We start from the raw sequence: 17,511 nt of genomic DNA on the forward strand, positions 1-17,511 counted from the left end.
ATCTGCAAAAGAGAGGCATTATTAGTTTTACTGTCAGACTTCCATCTCAGGGTGCTAAGGAACAGGATGGGGAAGCAGAAGATCAACAGACTCCAGGGCAGGATGTAAGTTTATATGTGCATTGTGGAATTGGTGATCATAAAATATTTTATATTTTCTTTTTCAATCTTGACATTGATTTTCTGTTTTGACAGCATATGGTTTTCGTAGGAAACCAACCCACTTCAGGAAAAGGTACTTGTCCTTAAAACATTAAAGCATTGATTCACTCTAACTGATGATTGCTGACTGCAAAAGGGCTTTCTTTCAAAAGCATCTTTCCACAAATTGATTAATGTTGACTTGAAAACCTTGATGTAAAAATATGTATAACTGAGTGGCAAAAAAAAAAGCTGAAATAAGTGCTGCAGGGTTGATGAAAGTATTTTGGTTATGAATACATAAATCTAATATTAATTTGGGTCGATCCACATAAGCAGGAAGGAGACGAGAAGGATCCAAAAATGAGAGGAATGTTGCTCCAGCAATGCTCCAAAACATCAGTGCACAAAATACTGTCCTGAAGAGTCATTATCAGATCAGAGCTGTAAACCTGGACCTTCATCCCAAGGATTCATGAGTCTATGCAGACTGATGGGCTTACTCGGTGATGGCAAGTGAGGTACTGCACTCATTTGCTGTCACATGCATGAGCATCAAGGGGCTTAAAGGACTGATCTGGTTTTAGTTAAATGTGTGATAAGCTGGGCTGCTGCAAGAGAGGAAGATTTTTTTCCTGAGTGGCTTTTTTTAAAAAAAAACTTATTTCCTCTTGCACTATATCCCACTTTGCTGATAATACTCTCAAGGTTCCCTTCCTCAGATGATTGGTTTGACCCTGTGATGTGTTTGGAAAGTATCAGGTGAGTCTGGACACAAGTGTTGCAATCAAAGGTAACTTTATTGAACACATGGGAGACAAACAGGGGAAGATGTCAAACAATACTTAATTACTCTACTACTAAACAACTGCAGAGACATTCCCATTGAACCAAGACTGGACTCTGATACTACCGGCCACCTATCTTCTACACACTCATGTACTTGTACATACTCTACCAACTGACTTTCAAACAAACTTGCAGTTCCCAGAACCAGTGCTGCTCTCCCCAACCACTGATCTATCACAGTACTACGGCTCAGCTTAAGTGTAGTGCACACCTTGCCCTCGACTCTTCCAGTGATATCCACAGCAGTGACCTGGCATGGACTGATGTCTAGGACTTGGATCACAAGGCAGAGAGAAAGAAATGTGCTGTGCATCGATGTTTTATACAGTCTGAGCTGGGCATCCAGCCAATGATGACCCTGAGTAATTTAAATTAGCCAATGGCAAGGTGTGCACTAATGAGTGGCTGGAGTCCAACCTTGATTGGCAGGTGATGCAATTTCCAAGTAAGTTTCAGTCAGAGGTGCAAGTGACCATCCTCATTCCACAATGTTCCAGACAGGAAGGCTATGTGTTCCTCAACAATCTACAAATAACATTGCTGTTTATTTGCACAATATTTTTTTGCCAAGTCTCATTCTTCTCTAAGCTCATGCCCAAACTTCCCATGCCACATCAGGTCTCAGTCCTTATTCCCATGTCTCCAGTGGCATATCTAGGGAAATTAGTGTCTATGGAAAGCACTGAATTACACCCTACCCCCCAATTAAAACTTACTTCACCCCACCACCATCCCTCACTGCCACCACGCCATCCACTTTGCCTTACCGCCCTTCTCCCCGTGACGTGCTCCTTGTCCTCTCATTTTGCTGACCCCATGTCTCGGAGGGAGGGAGGGAGGGAGGTACGCACCGCGTACATGTGTGTGAATGCCAGTCAGCGGTCATTGATTCTCTTCCACCTCGCAGCATCCCATGCAACCCAATGCATTGCAGCTTCCGCGGACATTCACCTGCCGCAAGTCAATGAGGCGCGTGGTCTTTTGTGGCTGAGAGACAAAGACTTTGTGAATGAATGAGGCTTGACTGAGAAAATAAAAGTGACTTTGAATTCATAGATACGACAGGGGTTGCCCATTTGCCGAAGATGCATCTTCTTAGAAATTTTTAAATTTATAGTTTTCTACACTGTTTTCTGCCAAATTTTCCTTTCGCCTTTTCAACTAATTTGATTCATAATCTTCTTCAATTAAATCCTTCCCGAAAAGGATTGATCGCTAATATTTATAAGAGCTTACTTAATTTGTGTCCTATATCCAATGATAAAATTAAAGAATTTGAGCAGCTACTTTCTGACTTTCTGATGATTTATGGGAAAGAATTTTTTGACTTGTCAATACTTCTTCAATTTGTGCCTGTTATTCAGATCAAGGTAGTGTACAGGACACATATGTCTAAGGACAGATTGGCCCATATTTTTTCCTAATACAAGTCCTATTTGTGATAGATATAAGTCAAAGTGGCCTCTTCGGATTTATATGTTTTGGTCCTGTTCAAAGTTAGCTAAGTTTTGGCAAGGTGTTTTTGAAACTTTAGCTAAAGTGTTGGACATAGATTTACAGCCTAACATTTTCACAGCTATTTTTGGGATCAGAATATTGGGATCAGGCTTTGCACCGGCTTCAGTCCTTCGGACAGTAGCCTTTTCAAGCTTGATGGCAAGGAGAGCTAGATTACTCAAATGGGAAGATTGCAATCCACCTACGTCAATGGCTTTCCTCCATTATGTGATGATTAGATTTCGTCGGACATTTGATACTACCTTTAACTTCAAAAAAACCTGGCAACCATTTAGTTAATATTTTCGTTTGTTGTGTTTCTTTTTATAACCCAAATGTGCTGTGTTTACTCAGGAAGAATCTCTTTTCTATTACCTGAAATTACTCTGAGTGGATTGACCAGTTGTTTTTTTTTTTAATTTTTCTTCATCAGTTAGATTTTTTGTTTTATGCATTAACTTTTTATTTCTTTACTCAATCTATATGGAAATGTTCAATTAATTTGAAACTAATTGCTTGCTATATTCATTACATTACTTTTTCATGTTTTCTGTATATTCTGTTTTTTTTTGAAAATAATATTAAAAAAAGAAAGATGCAACAAGGGTTGCAAACTTTACAGAAAGTGTATTAAAAATATACACTTTGATCTTTATGAGATAATATTAACACCTTTCGGGGGAATGATATTGTTACAAGCCCAGAGGACCCTAAAACCCAGCAGCAATAGATATTCACCAAGGCAAATGGTTACTTAAACAAAAGTTGCTTTTAATTATCTTTAAATATGAAAACAGAATCACACTCGAACTTATCACTATTGACTTAACTAACCTAACAACCCCCTTCTAATTCTAAGCGTACTTGTATGTAGTATGTGCGTAAATTCAGAAAAGTTATTTGATTCACAATCCAATCTCACTTCTCATTTCTCGAAGTTCATTGGTTGTGCACAGAATTTAACATTTATGATGTTCACCAGGCTTTGGTGCTTGAAAGGTAAATGGTTACTGCTCAGGAATGTTCTTGTCGGTTTTCAGAGAGAAATGTATTGTTTGCTGGGCGCTCACGACTGATTACTTATAACCAGCCACTTCAGTGCCTTGCTGAAGAAACTTGACCCATCAGGGTTCTCCAGATGATAACCTCTTTCTTTCAGGTCACCACAGAGTTCCTTTTTGTTTCTCTTATTTGAAGTGAAACATTAGGCAGCCAGTCCTCTTGCATGAAGCACAAGGAATTTGACCAGACTGAACTAAGCACTCACAACCCATCTTCCAAATGGGATTTTTGCACAAGCATTCCAACTTGTCCTATTCCAGTCCCAGCTGCTGCTGCTGACTATAGAACTGCAGAACTGAATTTCCTCTCTCCCTCTGAGACAAAGCCTGTTTTACTCTCTTTGCTTGCAAAACCACATCACCCTCTTAGAACAGCAAGTTCCACTCCAGACAGCCTGTGGTCACCTGTTGCCTTTTTGTAAACAACAATCCATTAGTGAAGTCTCTTGGGCACTCTCAAAAGCTTTTGCAAAGGCCCTTTGCGCCGGCCTGTCTAACATGAGCAGAGCTCCAGTATTTTAAATAAGTTTTAAAGTGTTTGTATGTGACCTACATTTAAAAAAAAAACTTCCCCAATTTATCTCCCAAAAACATATCTATATACAATACAAATGCAATATGCAATAGCGAACATTCTGTGGTGGCAGGATAGGAGAGGGGGGAGGATTGGTTTCCCCTGGGGAGGCCCCACCTTTCAGTGTCTATGGCATATTATGCCACAAAATAATCCTTTCTCCTGCTGCGTAGCCTGGTTGCTGACATTCCCTCAGCAGCCTACAGAGTTAAAAGACAGGAAATAAACATATTTAATGTAACAAGACAATCCACCATCGCTGTCATAAATAGAACTGGAACCTATCATGCCCAAGTAAATATTTTAACACTGTGGGTGAATGGGCCCCTCCTACCTAATCCTGAAATATTGAATTTTCAATTTCAGTCATATGAAAAATAATCGACTGCCAACAACTTGCTATCAGTGTTCTAAAAATTTACATCCCCACAATGGATAAAGTAATGAGAGCAATGTGACAAAGACAAGATATTCCTTTATTGCAGTAATGGAAATGGGAATAGATGAATGGAAATTTCACCGTTTCACAATATTTAAAGATTATAAAGTCCCTGTGGCAACATCAACACTTTTGTGGTGGCTAAAATAACCCATTTTATTTTTGATTATCCCATGTTATTCTCCTAATGTTACATGCCAGAATTGCAACAGTGTTAATTAGCACTTCCTGCAGTAATTCATGGCAATTAGGTTTTTTTCAGCATGATTCATTTGCTTCAGGCGCAGATACCATGCAGTCAATCGTGGGTGGAGTCAAGAGCCAACAGGCGGACAAACTCTCCCGACCAGCTGCTTGGGGGTCCTGGTACTGCCTTTATTTATGAATGAAGTGTATCTACTAATGAGAGAACTGCGTGTGTGGAGGGCGGGCAGGTGGGTTGAAAGGGGGAAGGGGTGGGAAGTAATATTGTAAATTCACTCTGCACTTCATTTCACTGTACCACTTTTTAAAAACTAATTTCATAAACAATAACTAATGGTTTTTACTTTGTGGGTTTTATTTGGCTCCATCCAAAACAGAGCTGCATTAGCACTCTACAGGATCGGAAAGTTGATCCAGACAAATCCCAATATTATTTACTCTTTCCATCAAAAATACCCATGAAATTATATTTCTCTAATATTCTGGTCCAGTCAACAATGACAGACATTGTTTACTCTTGTGAATGCACCAACAGTCTTGATTATAATGCTGCCTTATGATCCTTCTCTCCATGCTATTATTAGTTTTTCTTTCTTTACAATGTTTAGTCATGCAATATGCACAGCATCGTGTATTCATAGAATTGAAGCAGAATACCACAAAGCGGATGTCTGATTTTAAAATGTATTTATATCTACCGTTGGCTATCTTTAATAGCTGAATTTTACTTGGGACACAAAGCCCTGAAAATAGGTAGGTAAAGTTTAGAGTCAAGTAGGTCGTGAGTCATTGGAGCTCTCCTCCTCAAAATATGGTGGAAAGCCAAATCTTTGAACATATTTAATTTAGAAATGAGTTGCTCAGAATGTGGAGTTGAATGTGGATCATAAATGGCAGGGCAATACTCAAGAGCCAAAATGACTTGGCCTTTCTCTCGCTTTGTATGTTTGATTTATGTTGTAATGTTTATGTGTTTGTATTAAAATTAGTTAAATGCTTTACAAAGTGTCATTATTGTATATGTGTGATGTAGCCTCATCATCAAATGGCTGAATTTTGTAAAATTTTGTATCCTTTTCATATAGAAAAAGAAGATGGACAATTGTTTTTGGAAGAACAGAAAACACTTCTTGTAATTTTATCCAATGCAGACATCAGTGATGATCATCTCCATAGATATTTCAAAAACTTCAGTTCTAGTGCTGGACCCCTTCCATATTTTAACCGAGAGGGCAGAAAGCTAACGGTGACCTATGCAAATGTTGAAGGCAAGTCGAGTGATTAACATTTTCAAGTATGAAATGGAGAATTAAAATGTTTGTGCCTTCCTTGTATTTTATTCTCTTTCAATCATTTTTATTGAGTTTTATAGAACAAGCACTAATTTGTATAGAAAACACAAAGATACCAAAGATGAAGAATATAAGTACATTTCCAAAAATAAATAAATAATGATATATCCCTTTCCCCCCCCACCCCACCCCCTCCCCCTCCCCCTCCCCATACAATGATGCCGGAATGACAAAAAAAGTATTTTTTTTTTTTTTTCAGGATGGAATTGATCTAAATGCTTAATAGATTTTCTAGATATAGATTAGGCTGCAACCAAATATTTTATTTAGCTATTTAATCTGCTTGACTTTGTATATTTCAACACAGTATGAAAAGTTGGAGGTTTATGGTTTCTTAAAAGAAAAGTTTCTGATTTTAAGTGGGTTTTGAAGAAGTCTTAAAGAGCATTCCCCTCCTAGATGATGGAGGGATGCAGGATAAGAAAAGAACTGTCACATCTCAACCATCTTCAACTGGAAGTGTCGAGTGAATTTCTGCTGAAGTTCACTGAAGCTGTCTTCGGCCAATTTGATTAACACCAGAAATAAATTGATGGGAAAACTAGTGACAGCAAAAGGAAAAAAAATGATTTGGGGAATAAGATTGCTTCGTGAGCTGGCATAGACTCAGTGGTTTGAATGGCTTCTTTCAGTATTGTAGCAAAATGTGTAAAAACAAAGGCTATGGGACCTCGTATCACCTCAGTTGTGGTAAGGAACATTTGCACTCTAGTCACACTCGTGTCTAAATATTCTCTGCTGACAAAAATCAAGATAAATTTGATTCAATTTACTATGTAGACTGCTCTCAAACATCAGAAAAGCAATAAAAGAAGGCATTAAAAGTGCACTCAAATAGAAGTTACTCCTTGGGAAGTTGCTGAATGATATGTCAGAATTTGCCGGGACTGTTCAGCTTCAGACCGCATTACAACCTTGGTTTAATAACACAGGACAACAATTTTTTTTTCCCCCAAAAGGTTTGCTTCCTGTTTTTTTTTTAAAAAAAAAGGTTGGGAATTATGAAAGACAACTTTAAGCTGGACACAAAGATAATTTCAGATTTGCTGTATCATGTACTAAGTTGGAGAAACATTAAACTAACTTTTGTAGTAAGTTGGAGAAACATTAAACTAACTTTTGTTAAATTTGTATGTCTAATTACATCATGATGGTGACATAGAAGAGGAGTACCCTGTTTCCAAAGTTCCAAAAACCAAAAAGATCCCAAAAAAGAACTTTTTAGCACCAACATGATACCACAAGTGGAACAAGTTCAACACCCGACTAGCCCATGTGGGGCTCTGATGCTCTGTTGGTGCCAGTTTAATTGCAATAAGTTTTTATTTTAATGAAATCTTTGCTTCAGTCCAGGAAGATGCCAAATGGAGTTGGGTCCAAGTCATCAGCAACGGCGACTCCATTCTCAACATAGGGTGCAGTGCTGTCCCCATTGAAGAAGTTGCCTCTGACACACAGGCAGGAGCGGGGACCTCGGGCTCCCTGGGAGGTTTTTGGGACTGGTGGCGAAGACAGTCAAAAACCACTGTCAATGAGGCAGATGGCACTGGTGCAAACATTTGAAAAACCCATCAAGAAGTGGTCTAAAAATCCTTGTTGTCAAAGGAAATATTGAAAATATTACAGTAAGTCTTCCATGAAACTTGTTTATTTGAAATTGATAGTTGTTCTCAGAATTCTCATTTCACCTTTATTCTCCCATTGAATTAATGTCCTATTTTTAGGCTGCAGTTCTTGTCAATGTTATTGGAATGGATCTAAAGCTCTCTTCAGGTGCAGTGTCCAAAGCAATATCAGCCAAAGCTGGCCCAGAACTTGGAATATTATTGCAGAAAGAAGGACATAAGAAAGGTCCTTACATGGGAAAGATTTATGAAACAAAAGGTTGTAACCTTGACTGCACTGAAGTGTTTCATGCTGTTGTTCCTCATTTTGACAGAAGAATTGGGAATTCAGAAAAGGTAACAGACTTTATTGTTAACACCATTGCCCCAATTTATATTTTCAAAAATTTATGATATTAGTTTGAAGATTAAATATCAAATTACATTGCAGGTCTTGAAAAACATAATCAAAGATTGCTTGAAGAGCACAGAGGTGTCACAGCTGGATTCCATCGCATTTCCAGCAATTGGAACTGGCAATTTATCTTTCCCAAGGGATGTTGTCGCAAGAATTATGTTCAAGGTAGTTCTGAAGTATAGTAGTGAGAGACGGTCAGCACATCTTAAGACTGTTTACCTTGTAGTACATCCTAATGATCATCGTACTATTCAGGTAAGGATTAAGCAGAAAATTACTCATCTTTTACTGAAAATATACACCTTGACTGGTTTGATTTACAAAGCTACATATTTAAAATTTATTTTGTGTTTTCCATGGAATTAATAATTTAAAATACAGAATGTTTTGATTGTATTCACTGTTCATTTGCTAGGTCTTTTTCTTTGGCTTGGCTTCGCGGACGAAGATTTATGGAGGGGGTAAAAAGTCCACGTCAGCTGCAGGCTCGTTTGTGGCTGACCAGTCCGATGCGGGACAGGCAGACACGATTGCAGCGGTTGCAAGGGAAAATTGGTTGGTTGGGGTTGGGTGTTGGGTTTTTCCTCCTTTGCCTTTTGTCAGTGAGGTGGGCTCTGCGGTCTTCTTCAAAGGAGGTTGCTGCCCGCCAAACTGTGAGGTGCCAAGATGCACGGTTTAAGGTGACATCAGCCCACTGGCGGTGGTCAATGGGGCAGGCACCAAGAGATTTCTTTAGGTAGTCCTTGTACCTTTTCTTTGGTGCACCTCTGTCACGGTGGCCAGTGGAGAGCTCGCCATATAATACGATCTTGGGAAGGCGATGGTCCTCCATTCTGGAGACGTGACCCATCCAGCGCAGCTGGATCTTCAGCAGCGTGGACTCGATGCTGTCGACCTCTGCCATCTCGAGTACCTCGACGTTAGGGGTGTGAGCGCTCCAATGGATGTTGAGGATGGAGCGGAGACAACGCTGGTGGAAGCGTTCTAGGAGCCGTAGGTGGTGCCGGTAGAGGACCCATGATTCGGAGCCGAACAGGAGTGTGGGTATGACAACGGCTCTGTATACGCTTATCTTTGTGAGGTTTTTCAGTTGGTTGTTTTTCCAGACTCTTTTGTGTAGTCTTCCAAAGGCGCTATTTGCCTTGGCGAGTCTGTTGTCTATCTCATTGTCGATCCTTGCATCTGATGAAATGGTGCAGCCGAGATAGGTAAACTGGTTGACCGTTTTGAGTTTTGTGTGCCCGATGGAGATGTGGGGGGGCTGGTAGTCATGGTGGGGAGCTGGCTGATGGAGGACCTCAGTTTTCTTCAGGCTGACTTCCAGGCCAAACATTTTGGCAGTTTCCGCAAAGCAGGACGTCAAGCGCTGAAGAGCTGGCTCTGAATGGGCAACTAAAGCGGCATCATCTGCAAAGAGTAGTTCACGGACCAGTTTCTCTTGTGTCTTGGTGTGAGCTTGCAGGCGCCTCAGATTGAAGAGACTGCCATCCGTGCGGTACCGGATGTAAACAGCGTCTTCATTGTTGGGGTCTTTCATGGCTAGGTAATGCATTTCCAGACTCGCAACCATTTTTGATGCATTTGCCATATTGTTGAGTATCTTCAAAGCCTTTCAAACAAATTCGCTTACAACAGCTAATTTCCTGTCCAATAAATATCTACTTCAGTTTCATTTATCAGCCCAAGAATTCTCTTTTACACCCTTTCGTTCTTTTTCAATGTCGGTAATACCTAGTTTAAGGTGATGTCTCCACTCTGCTGCCAATGGCTTCACTTTATTGCATGTGGTCTATCATTTCATCATTGTTCATGTTTTAGATTTTTATATTTTTTTAAACAATTACAATGTTGCTTCTTTTAAATTTTCAAAGCAGATGCTTCGTCATTTCAAACCAATACTTACTATCTTTGGTTGGGCAAGTCTAATTCTCCTCCCATCAATTAAAAGATTTATTTTTATTTAAAATGGGATTCTGTTCTTCTATATAATGATGCCAGAGATACCCTGTAAACTTCTAAATCAGTGGTCCTCAACCTTTTTCTTTCCCACTCACATACCACTTTAAGTAATCCCTATGCCATCTGTGCTCTGTGATTAGTAAGGGATCGCTTAGGTGGTCTGTGAGTGGGAAGGGAAGATTGAGAATCACTGCTCTTGACCCAATTGTTGCTGAAATATTTGCTTGAGAAAAATTGATATTGGCTCATTTCCTTTGGAGTTATGAAACCATGCACATAATAAGTCAGTGAGGTATGATTAGAGCTTCCCTTTCCACCCACATACCACCTTAAGCAATCCCTTACTAATCACAGAGCACCTATGGTGTAGGGAATAGAACCACTGCTCTAAACCTTAGTGATCCTTCTAAACCTTCAATTACAATTCTGGAAAAGATACAAAATAAAATTGTACTTGTGACATATTTCCTTTCACATTTCTTTCTTTTAATATATTTTACTCTCAACCTTGAAGTTGTTTGGACTAGAGAGTCAATAATATAATTGTAATTTTAACATACAGCATGGGAACAGGCCTTTTAAGCCCATGTCCCCAAATTACACCAATTAACCTTGGTTTTTGAGTGGGTGGCAGGAAACCACAGCACCTGGTGGATTCACATGCAGACACGGGGAGAATGTACACATTTCTTACAGTGCCAGATTCAAAATTGGGTCGCCTTAATATTGTTAAGCTGACTGTTACACTGTGACCCCCATTAACAAGAAACAAATAACAAAATACACTAAAAAGATTAAACTCATCTATTTCCTCTCATTCTCACAGTGAAGCCCAGCTGTAACTTTGAATACCTCTAAAGTTTGATTTGCTTATACTATTGTTCAAGTACCATGAATTATACCAAAAGTGTACATGCTACCGTTGTGAGAGATTCAAGCCTCTAAAGTCACAATCGGCAGCATTTAATTTCTGCTAAGACAAGTTGCATTCTTTTGAACAATGGTGGACGCTTGACATTTTCAATATGTACCTGTAAATATTCATTTTAATTTAATGCAAACTTTTCTGTAACCGTTCCAGTTTAAGGGATATCATTAAGGTGTAAAGAGTGCAGAAAAGATTCACAAGAACGTTATTAGGACTGAGTTAAAGAGGAAAGTCTGCAGATGCTGGGGTCAAATGCAATACATGAATGTGCTCGAGCAACTCAGCAGGTCACACAGGTTATTTAGTGCATCTGATGCAGCCTCCTCTTCATCCTTGAGATTAGATGCAAACTGCGATATCGTTTTGTTCAACATCTTCGCTTTGTCCACTGCAATAGCAAGGACCACCCAGTAGCCAACCATTTTTAATTCTACACACCATTCCCCAAACTGACACCCTTATCCATGGCTTCATGTACTGCTAAACCAAGGCTACCCACAAATTGGAGGAATAACACCTTGTATTCTGTCTGGCCAGTTCCCAATCAGACAGCATTAACATTGACATCCAATTTCCAATAAACTCCTACCCCGAGCCTCTCTCTGTCCTGCTTCCTTTGTCTTCTTGCCCTCCAGCTCCCCGCCCACTTCCCTTTTCTCTTCTATCAGAGGGTTATCCTCTTCCCCATCACTTTTCAGCTTGTTTTCTCTTCTACCCTCCCACTGTATCCACTAATACCCTCTTAATGGTTATCCTGTGCTCTACCCCTGCCCCTTCCCCTTTCCTCTCCTCCCCCACCTTCCCCATCCTTAATTCAGGCACCCGCCTTTTGTTTTGCTCATACCTTGACGAAGAACGTAGGCCCGAAACATTGGTTACCCTTTACTTCCTTTAGATGCTGCATGACCTACTGAGTTTTGTGTATTGCACAGTTAACAGGTCTGGTGGACTGGTAAATTATAATCATGGGCTTAAGGCTGGGACTTTTCTACCTGGAACATTGGAGGCTAAGGAGGGGTTAATTTAATTAATTAGACATCTAGCACTGTACCAGGCCAATTTGGTCCTATGAGTCCGTGCTGCCCAAATTACACCCCATTAATGTACACCCAGTACTCTTTTGAAGGGTGGGAGGAAACCGGAGCCCCCGGAGAAAACCCACGCAGACACAGGGAGAACTTACAAATTCTTTACAGACAGCGCGAGATTCGAACCTAGGTCCAATCCCATTTGCTGGCACTGTCAAGGCATAGTGTGGGATTCAAATCTAGGTCCAGTCCCAATTGCTGGCGCTGTCAAGGCATTGCACTAGCAGCTACGCCAACCATGCCGGCCATTTTACAGATGTTTATAAAATCATGAGGGACATAAAAAAGGCTTTTTCCAAAAGAGTAGGGGAATCTAATAGATTTAAAGTGAGAGGGACACCTTTTTCCACTTAGAGACATTTTGGGTATATGAGACTAGCTGCCAGAGAAAGTGGGGCCAATTGTAATGTTCAGTAAGCATTTAGACAGGTACGTGGACAGAAAAGAGTGAGAGGACATGGACCGAAACAGGCAAATGAAGCTAGCTTTACGAGTTGGGCCGAAGAGTCTTGTTTCTGTATTGTAAACCTCTATCACTTTGCAGCCTCATTGCAATACTGATCTAAATTTGTTGATACCTTTCTTCATACCTTTTTCTAATAGTCGTATGAATAAATGTGATGTTATGGTCATAGAACAAAATAACCATAGAAACTGGAAATCTAAGATAAAGGTCACAATGAAAAAAAATAGTCAGCGTTAGTGTGGAGAGAAAATTTAATCAATATTTTAGGCTAATGACCTAACATGTGTTAAGCATGATAGAAATTGATGCAAATAGCTGTCATTCTTTACTACGTTTCATCATTTTGTACTCACTTACATTTTTCATTTTCTGTGAGCTTTAGAAGCTGATCCAATTTCTCAGAATATTAACAGTGTTTTGTTGTGTAGGCAATATCTTGTGAATTCCAAAACATTTTTGCACAACAGACAAAATCCAAAGTACCCATTGAACAGGAGAAAGCTACAGGTAGGTCATTACTTATTGCAAACGCTGATTTAAATATGTTGATTTGCTCAGACCACAAACAGGTAATAAAAGAAAATAAATTTGTGACCAGTCTGCGGGTTTTCCGACTTCTTTGTTAGATTCATATAAAGTTTTTTTTTCCATGTCTTATGTGCTTTTTCTGACCATTGTTTTCTATAAACAAACCACTAAATTGAGTTCAAGAAATTCTCAAATGCATTTTCTGGTTTGCTTCTGCAAAGTTGAACTTCAAGATCTGTTCTTGTTCCCCTGTACTTTATTATTTCACAAGTACTTTAAGGACCAAATATTTATGAATGTTTACTCCTCTCCTTTTTAGTCTTAATACTTTATGTTCATTTTCAAATTCTGAAATACTTTGCTCTGAATTCTTGCAACGTCATTAAAATTGAATTGCTCATCGAATTGCTGGAGAAAATCAGCTGGTCTTGTAGTGTCCATAGGATGGTAAAGCCAACATTGTAATTATTCATTATTAAACATTTTATGTTTAACACAAAAGATATGATATTACACTTCCCCAGGTTCTTGGAAGGGTTCAATTGAAACAACAATCAAGAAGTTCCACAACATTCAGGAGAAAGCAGCCCATTTCGTTCCCGCCATCCACCTATCAGGACATCTTGACCTTGCAATGCCTGCTGTCAAAAAGCACCAGGGTTGCATGTGCGGTCTATTATTATGTCTCCAAAGATAGTTTTCTTTGATTATTAAAACAACATTTCTTAATACCAAATGTATAATTACAAAATATTTTGGAATATTTTTACAGATCTGTTTGGGAAAATGTCTTCCTCTTCATCTGATCAAGCTGAAATGCAAATAGGACCAATTTTACTGCAAGTTGTATCAGGAGACATAACGAAGGAGAAGACAGATGTCATTGTCAATTCATCAAATGAGATGTTCACACTAAAATCAGGTATTTCAACATGATGTTCAAAATTAATTTGGAAAAGAATCTGATTCGTTTAACTTTTATATTGGTTTTATTCACTGTATGGAATGGACCAGATTTTGCAGTAATTACTTATTTCCACCTGTGTCGATAGTTAAATAGGGAAATCTAGATAGGCTGTTAGCTGTAACTCTGTTCCTTCACGGGTCCTCGAACCAGCATTGAACGTAACACAACCACATGAAATGAGTTGATTGCAAATCTTCATTAAACATAACTTGTGCACTTCAAATATTTTTAAATGAATGATAAGTACTGTGAAAGACATTTCTTCAGTTTTGAGTGTGAATTTTATGTGAATTTCATCCCATTTCCTTGGAAATAAACAATATTGGAGATTTTAAAGCAAAATTAATCCCTTCTCACTTTTGTTATCCCTTCTCCATTTTACTTATCTCTATTTCACTATTTCTATACGATTTAAATTGAAATTTTAGTTCCTCCTGTATAATTGATTTAGGATTTGTAAATTTCATAGATTCATGGAGAGAGACAGATACAGTGCTGAAACATGCCTTTTGACCCATCATTTCATGCCAACCATCAAGCTACCATTTTCTTTTATATTAATCCTTTCTTCGCCCATTTCATTCTTCTGTAGTGCCCGCTACCCAGGAGGCAGCCCCACACACAAAATGGCAGTCGAACGCGGCGATTGCACAAGGCCCATGCAGGCTAATGGCCTTTTTCCTCTGCTGTGTGCCCGCTTGGTGGGAACATTGGCCAATCAGCAACCGGGATGCTGTTGATGTCACTTCTGCCAACAATGGCGGGAAACTGGGCCTATATAAGCAGGGGCAGAAAGTGCAATAAACCAGTCTTGACTATAACTGCATTGAGTGTGTTATTCTTCCACTCTCTGCTGCAGCAACTTGCTACACTGGTGACCCCAAACGGCATTTGGTCCTGAAGATGACCAACCAGTCAACTGTACATGCAATTTCCTTGAAACAGCTGACATTCTGGACAGCGAAACCACTGGTGAGGTTTGAGCAGGTCAAAGCCCAGTTCCAGCTCCAACAGATCTCTGCCGATGTGATGAAGTACTACTGCGTGGTGAGCTCGCTCAACCAGGACACAGCAGCATGAGTAATCGATTTCCTGTGGCAGCCTCCAGAACAAAGCAAGTATGAGGCACTCAAAGAGCTTTTAACCCAAACTTTTGGGCTTTCACAGCGCAAGCGCGCTGCCAAACTGTTGTACATGGATGGCCTGGGGGACCCCCATCCATCTTCATGAATGACATGCTGGCCTTGGCCGAGGGGCACAAGGCTTGCCTGCTTTTTCTGGAACAGCTGCCTGAGGATATCTGACTGCTGCTCACCGATGAGGACTTCAGCGACCCCAGGAAAGTCTGGAGAGCGAAAAGGGACGTCAGCTCTGTGGTGGAACAGGTCGCTAGGCCATGCACGCAGAGAATGCCAAGGCCACAGAAACTGACAGAAAGCCAAGTGGGCTCCCCCACCAATCAGTACTGCTTCTACCATCAGAGTTGGAGTACAGAAGCCCGCCAATGCTGCCCCCCTCCATGTTAAAGGGAAAAGCCGTGGCCAACCTTTGCTAGTGGCTACGCCGGTTGGCCAATGAGACAGCTTCCTCCACATCTGGGACTCCCTCTCAGGACAGAGGTTCCTTGTCGACACGGATGCCAAGGTTAGCATCCTTCGCTCCCCTTAGCCTTTGACACCCCGAACGGGAAACCTGGCCTTCATGGTGGTGAAAAGTAGCAGGATCTTTGTCACATGCACCATCCCACTCCATTTTGGCAACAGCCAGTTCACAATGGACTTTTACACTGGGGGCAGTTGCACACCACTCCTGGGTGCAGACGTCCTCCGAGCCCACTGTCTGCTAGTGGACCTCAAAAGGCAGCGTTTGGTGCACTCCAGAACTTTCCAGACTTTCTCCCTGGGTGAAGTCAGACTACTGGCCCCCCATCTCGATTCTGTCACGGTGTTCGAAAATGAGTTCACATGCATCCTGGTGTAATTCCCTTCCATCATGACACCCCAGTTTACTTTGGCCAAACCCAAGCACGGGGTATGGCGCCACATCCTGACAACAGCATCTCTACTCCATGCTGCGTCGCCTTCCTCCTGAGAAACTCAAATTTGCAAAAGAGAAATTTTAAAAGATGGAGAAACTGGGAATAGTGCGGAGGTCCAACAATCCCTGGGCCTCCCCCCTATACATGGTACCAAAGGGTGCAGGAGGGTGGAGGCCATGCAGAGTCTACCATCTCCTGCACCACGTGTACAAGATTTCACGGCAAATCTACAAGGCATGAGAATATTTTCCAAGGTAGATCTCATCTGGGACTATCATCAAATACCAGTCCACCCCGATGTTATCCCTAAAACTGTGATCATCACCCCACATTTGGACTGTTTGAGTTCCTAAGGATGCCCTTTAGGCCTAAGAATGCAGGTCAGACCTTCTAGAGACTCATGGACGTGGTAGGACTTGACCTCAGGTTTGCGCTCATTTACCTGGACAATATCATGATAGCCAGCCGCAATCACAAAGACCACACGGCCCACTTAAGTCAACTGTGCACTTGCCTGAGCGACTTCGGCCTTACAATCTACCTGGCCAAATGTCAGTTCTGGCTAGAGACTGTCAACTTCCTGGGTCACAGAATCAACCGTCATGGTGCAACACTTCTGACTGAAAAAGTAGAGGCCATCAGAAATTTCGCCAAACCCCATAAGGTGAATGGCCTCCAGGAATTCATCGGTATGATCAATTTTCACCACTTTCATACTGGCAGCATTTTGTGCCCCCTATTTACATTCATGGTAGGGAAATGAAGAGGTAACCTGGGACAAGGAAGCATCAGCGGCATTCCAGAAAGCAAAAGACACATTTGCCAAAGCTATGCTTCTGGTGCACCCTAGGACAGATGCCCAGACTGCCCTCACAGTAGATACCTCCAAACTGGTGGTCTGCGAAGTGCTTGAACAGTTGATTGAGGGACATTGGCAGTCCCTGGTTTTTTTTTAGCAGACACCTCCGGCCACCTGAACTCAAATACAGCATCTTTGATTACGAACCTTTGGCTCTACACCGGCAGTCCAACACCTCAATACTTTTTCGGAGAGACAGGATCATCGACTGGAATGTTGCTAACTTCACTTCTGCCAGCAGCTGAGCCCAGTGGCAGGAAACTGGGCCTATATAAGCAGGGGGAGAGAGTGCAATAAACCAGTCTTGACTATAACGGCATCGAGTGTTTGTTGTTCTTCCACTCTCTGCTGGAGCAACTCGCTACTCTGCACATTCCTGTCAATCTCCCACATATTCAACCACTCATCAGTATGCTTGGTGGAATGTATCTTTCTTCTTTGGCTTGGCTTTGCGGACGAAGATTTATGGAGGGGGTAAAAAGTCCACGTCAGCTGCAGGCTCTTTTGTGGCTGACAAGTCCGATGCGGGACAGGCAGACA

General features: G+C 40.9%; 1 protein-coding gene across 2 annotated transcripts in view; it reads left to right on the forward strand.

Moving 5' to 3' along the window:
* Window positions 1-7,660: 7,660 nt before the first annotated feature.
* The window catches only part of LOC138762053 (protein mono-ADP-ribosyltransferase PARP14-like), a 38,483-nt gene continuing 28,632 nt past the window's right edge, over window positions 7,661-17,511 (forward strand). Inside the window, exons 1-5 of one of the 2 annotated variants that reach the window (XM_069935272.1) lie at window positions 7,661-7,741; window positions 7,841-8,077; window positions 8,172-8,393; window positions 13,008-13,086; window positions 13,880-14,029. In XM_069935272.1, coding sequence (XP_069791373.1) covers window positions 7,868-8,077; window positions 8,172-8,393; window positions 13,008-13,086; window positions 13,880-14,029 — 661 coding nt within the window. In that variant the 5' untranslated portion in view covers window positions 7,661-7,741; window positions 7,841-7,867. Of the gene's footprint in view, window positions 7,742-7,840; window positions 8,078-8,171; window positions 8,394-13,007; window positions 13,087-13,631; window positions 13,774-13,879; window positions 14,030-17,511 lie in introns of those variants that run through there. The other variant, XM_069935273.1, reaches the window with a different exon arrangement.

The sequence above is a fragment of the Narcine bancroftii genome, chromosome 4, assembly GCF_036971445.1.
Source record: "Narcine bancroftii isolate sNarBan1 chromosome 4, sNarBan1.hap1, whole genome shotgun sequence".
Lineage (NCBI taxonomy): Eukaryota > Metazoa > Chordata > Chondrichthyes > Torpediniformes > Narcinidae > Narcine > Narcine bancroftii.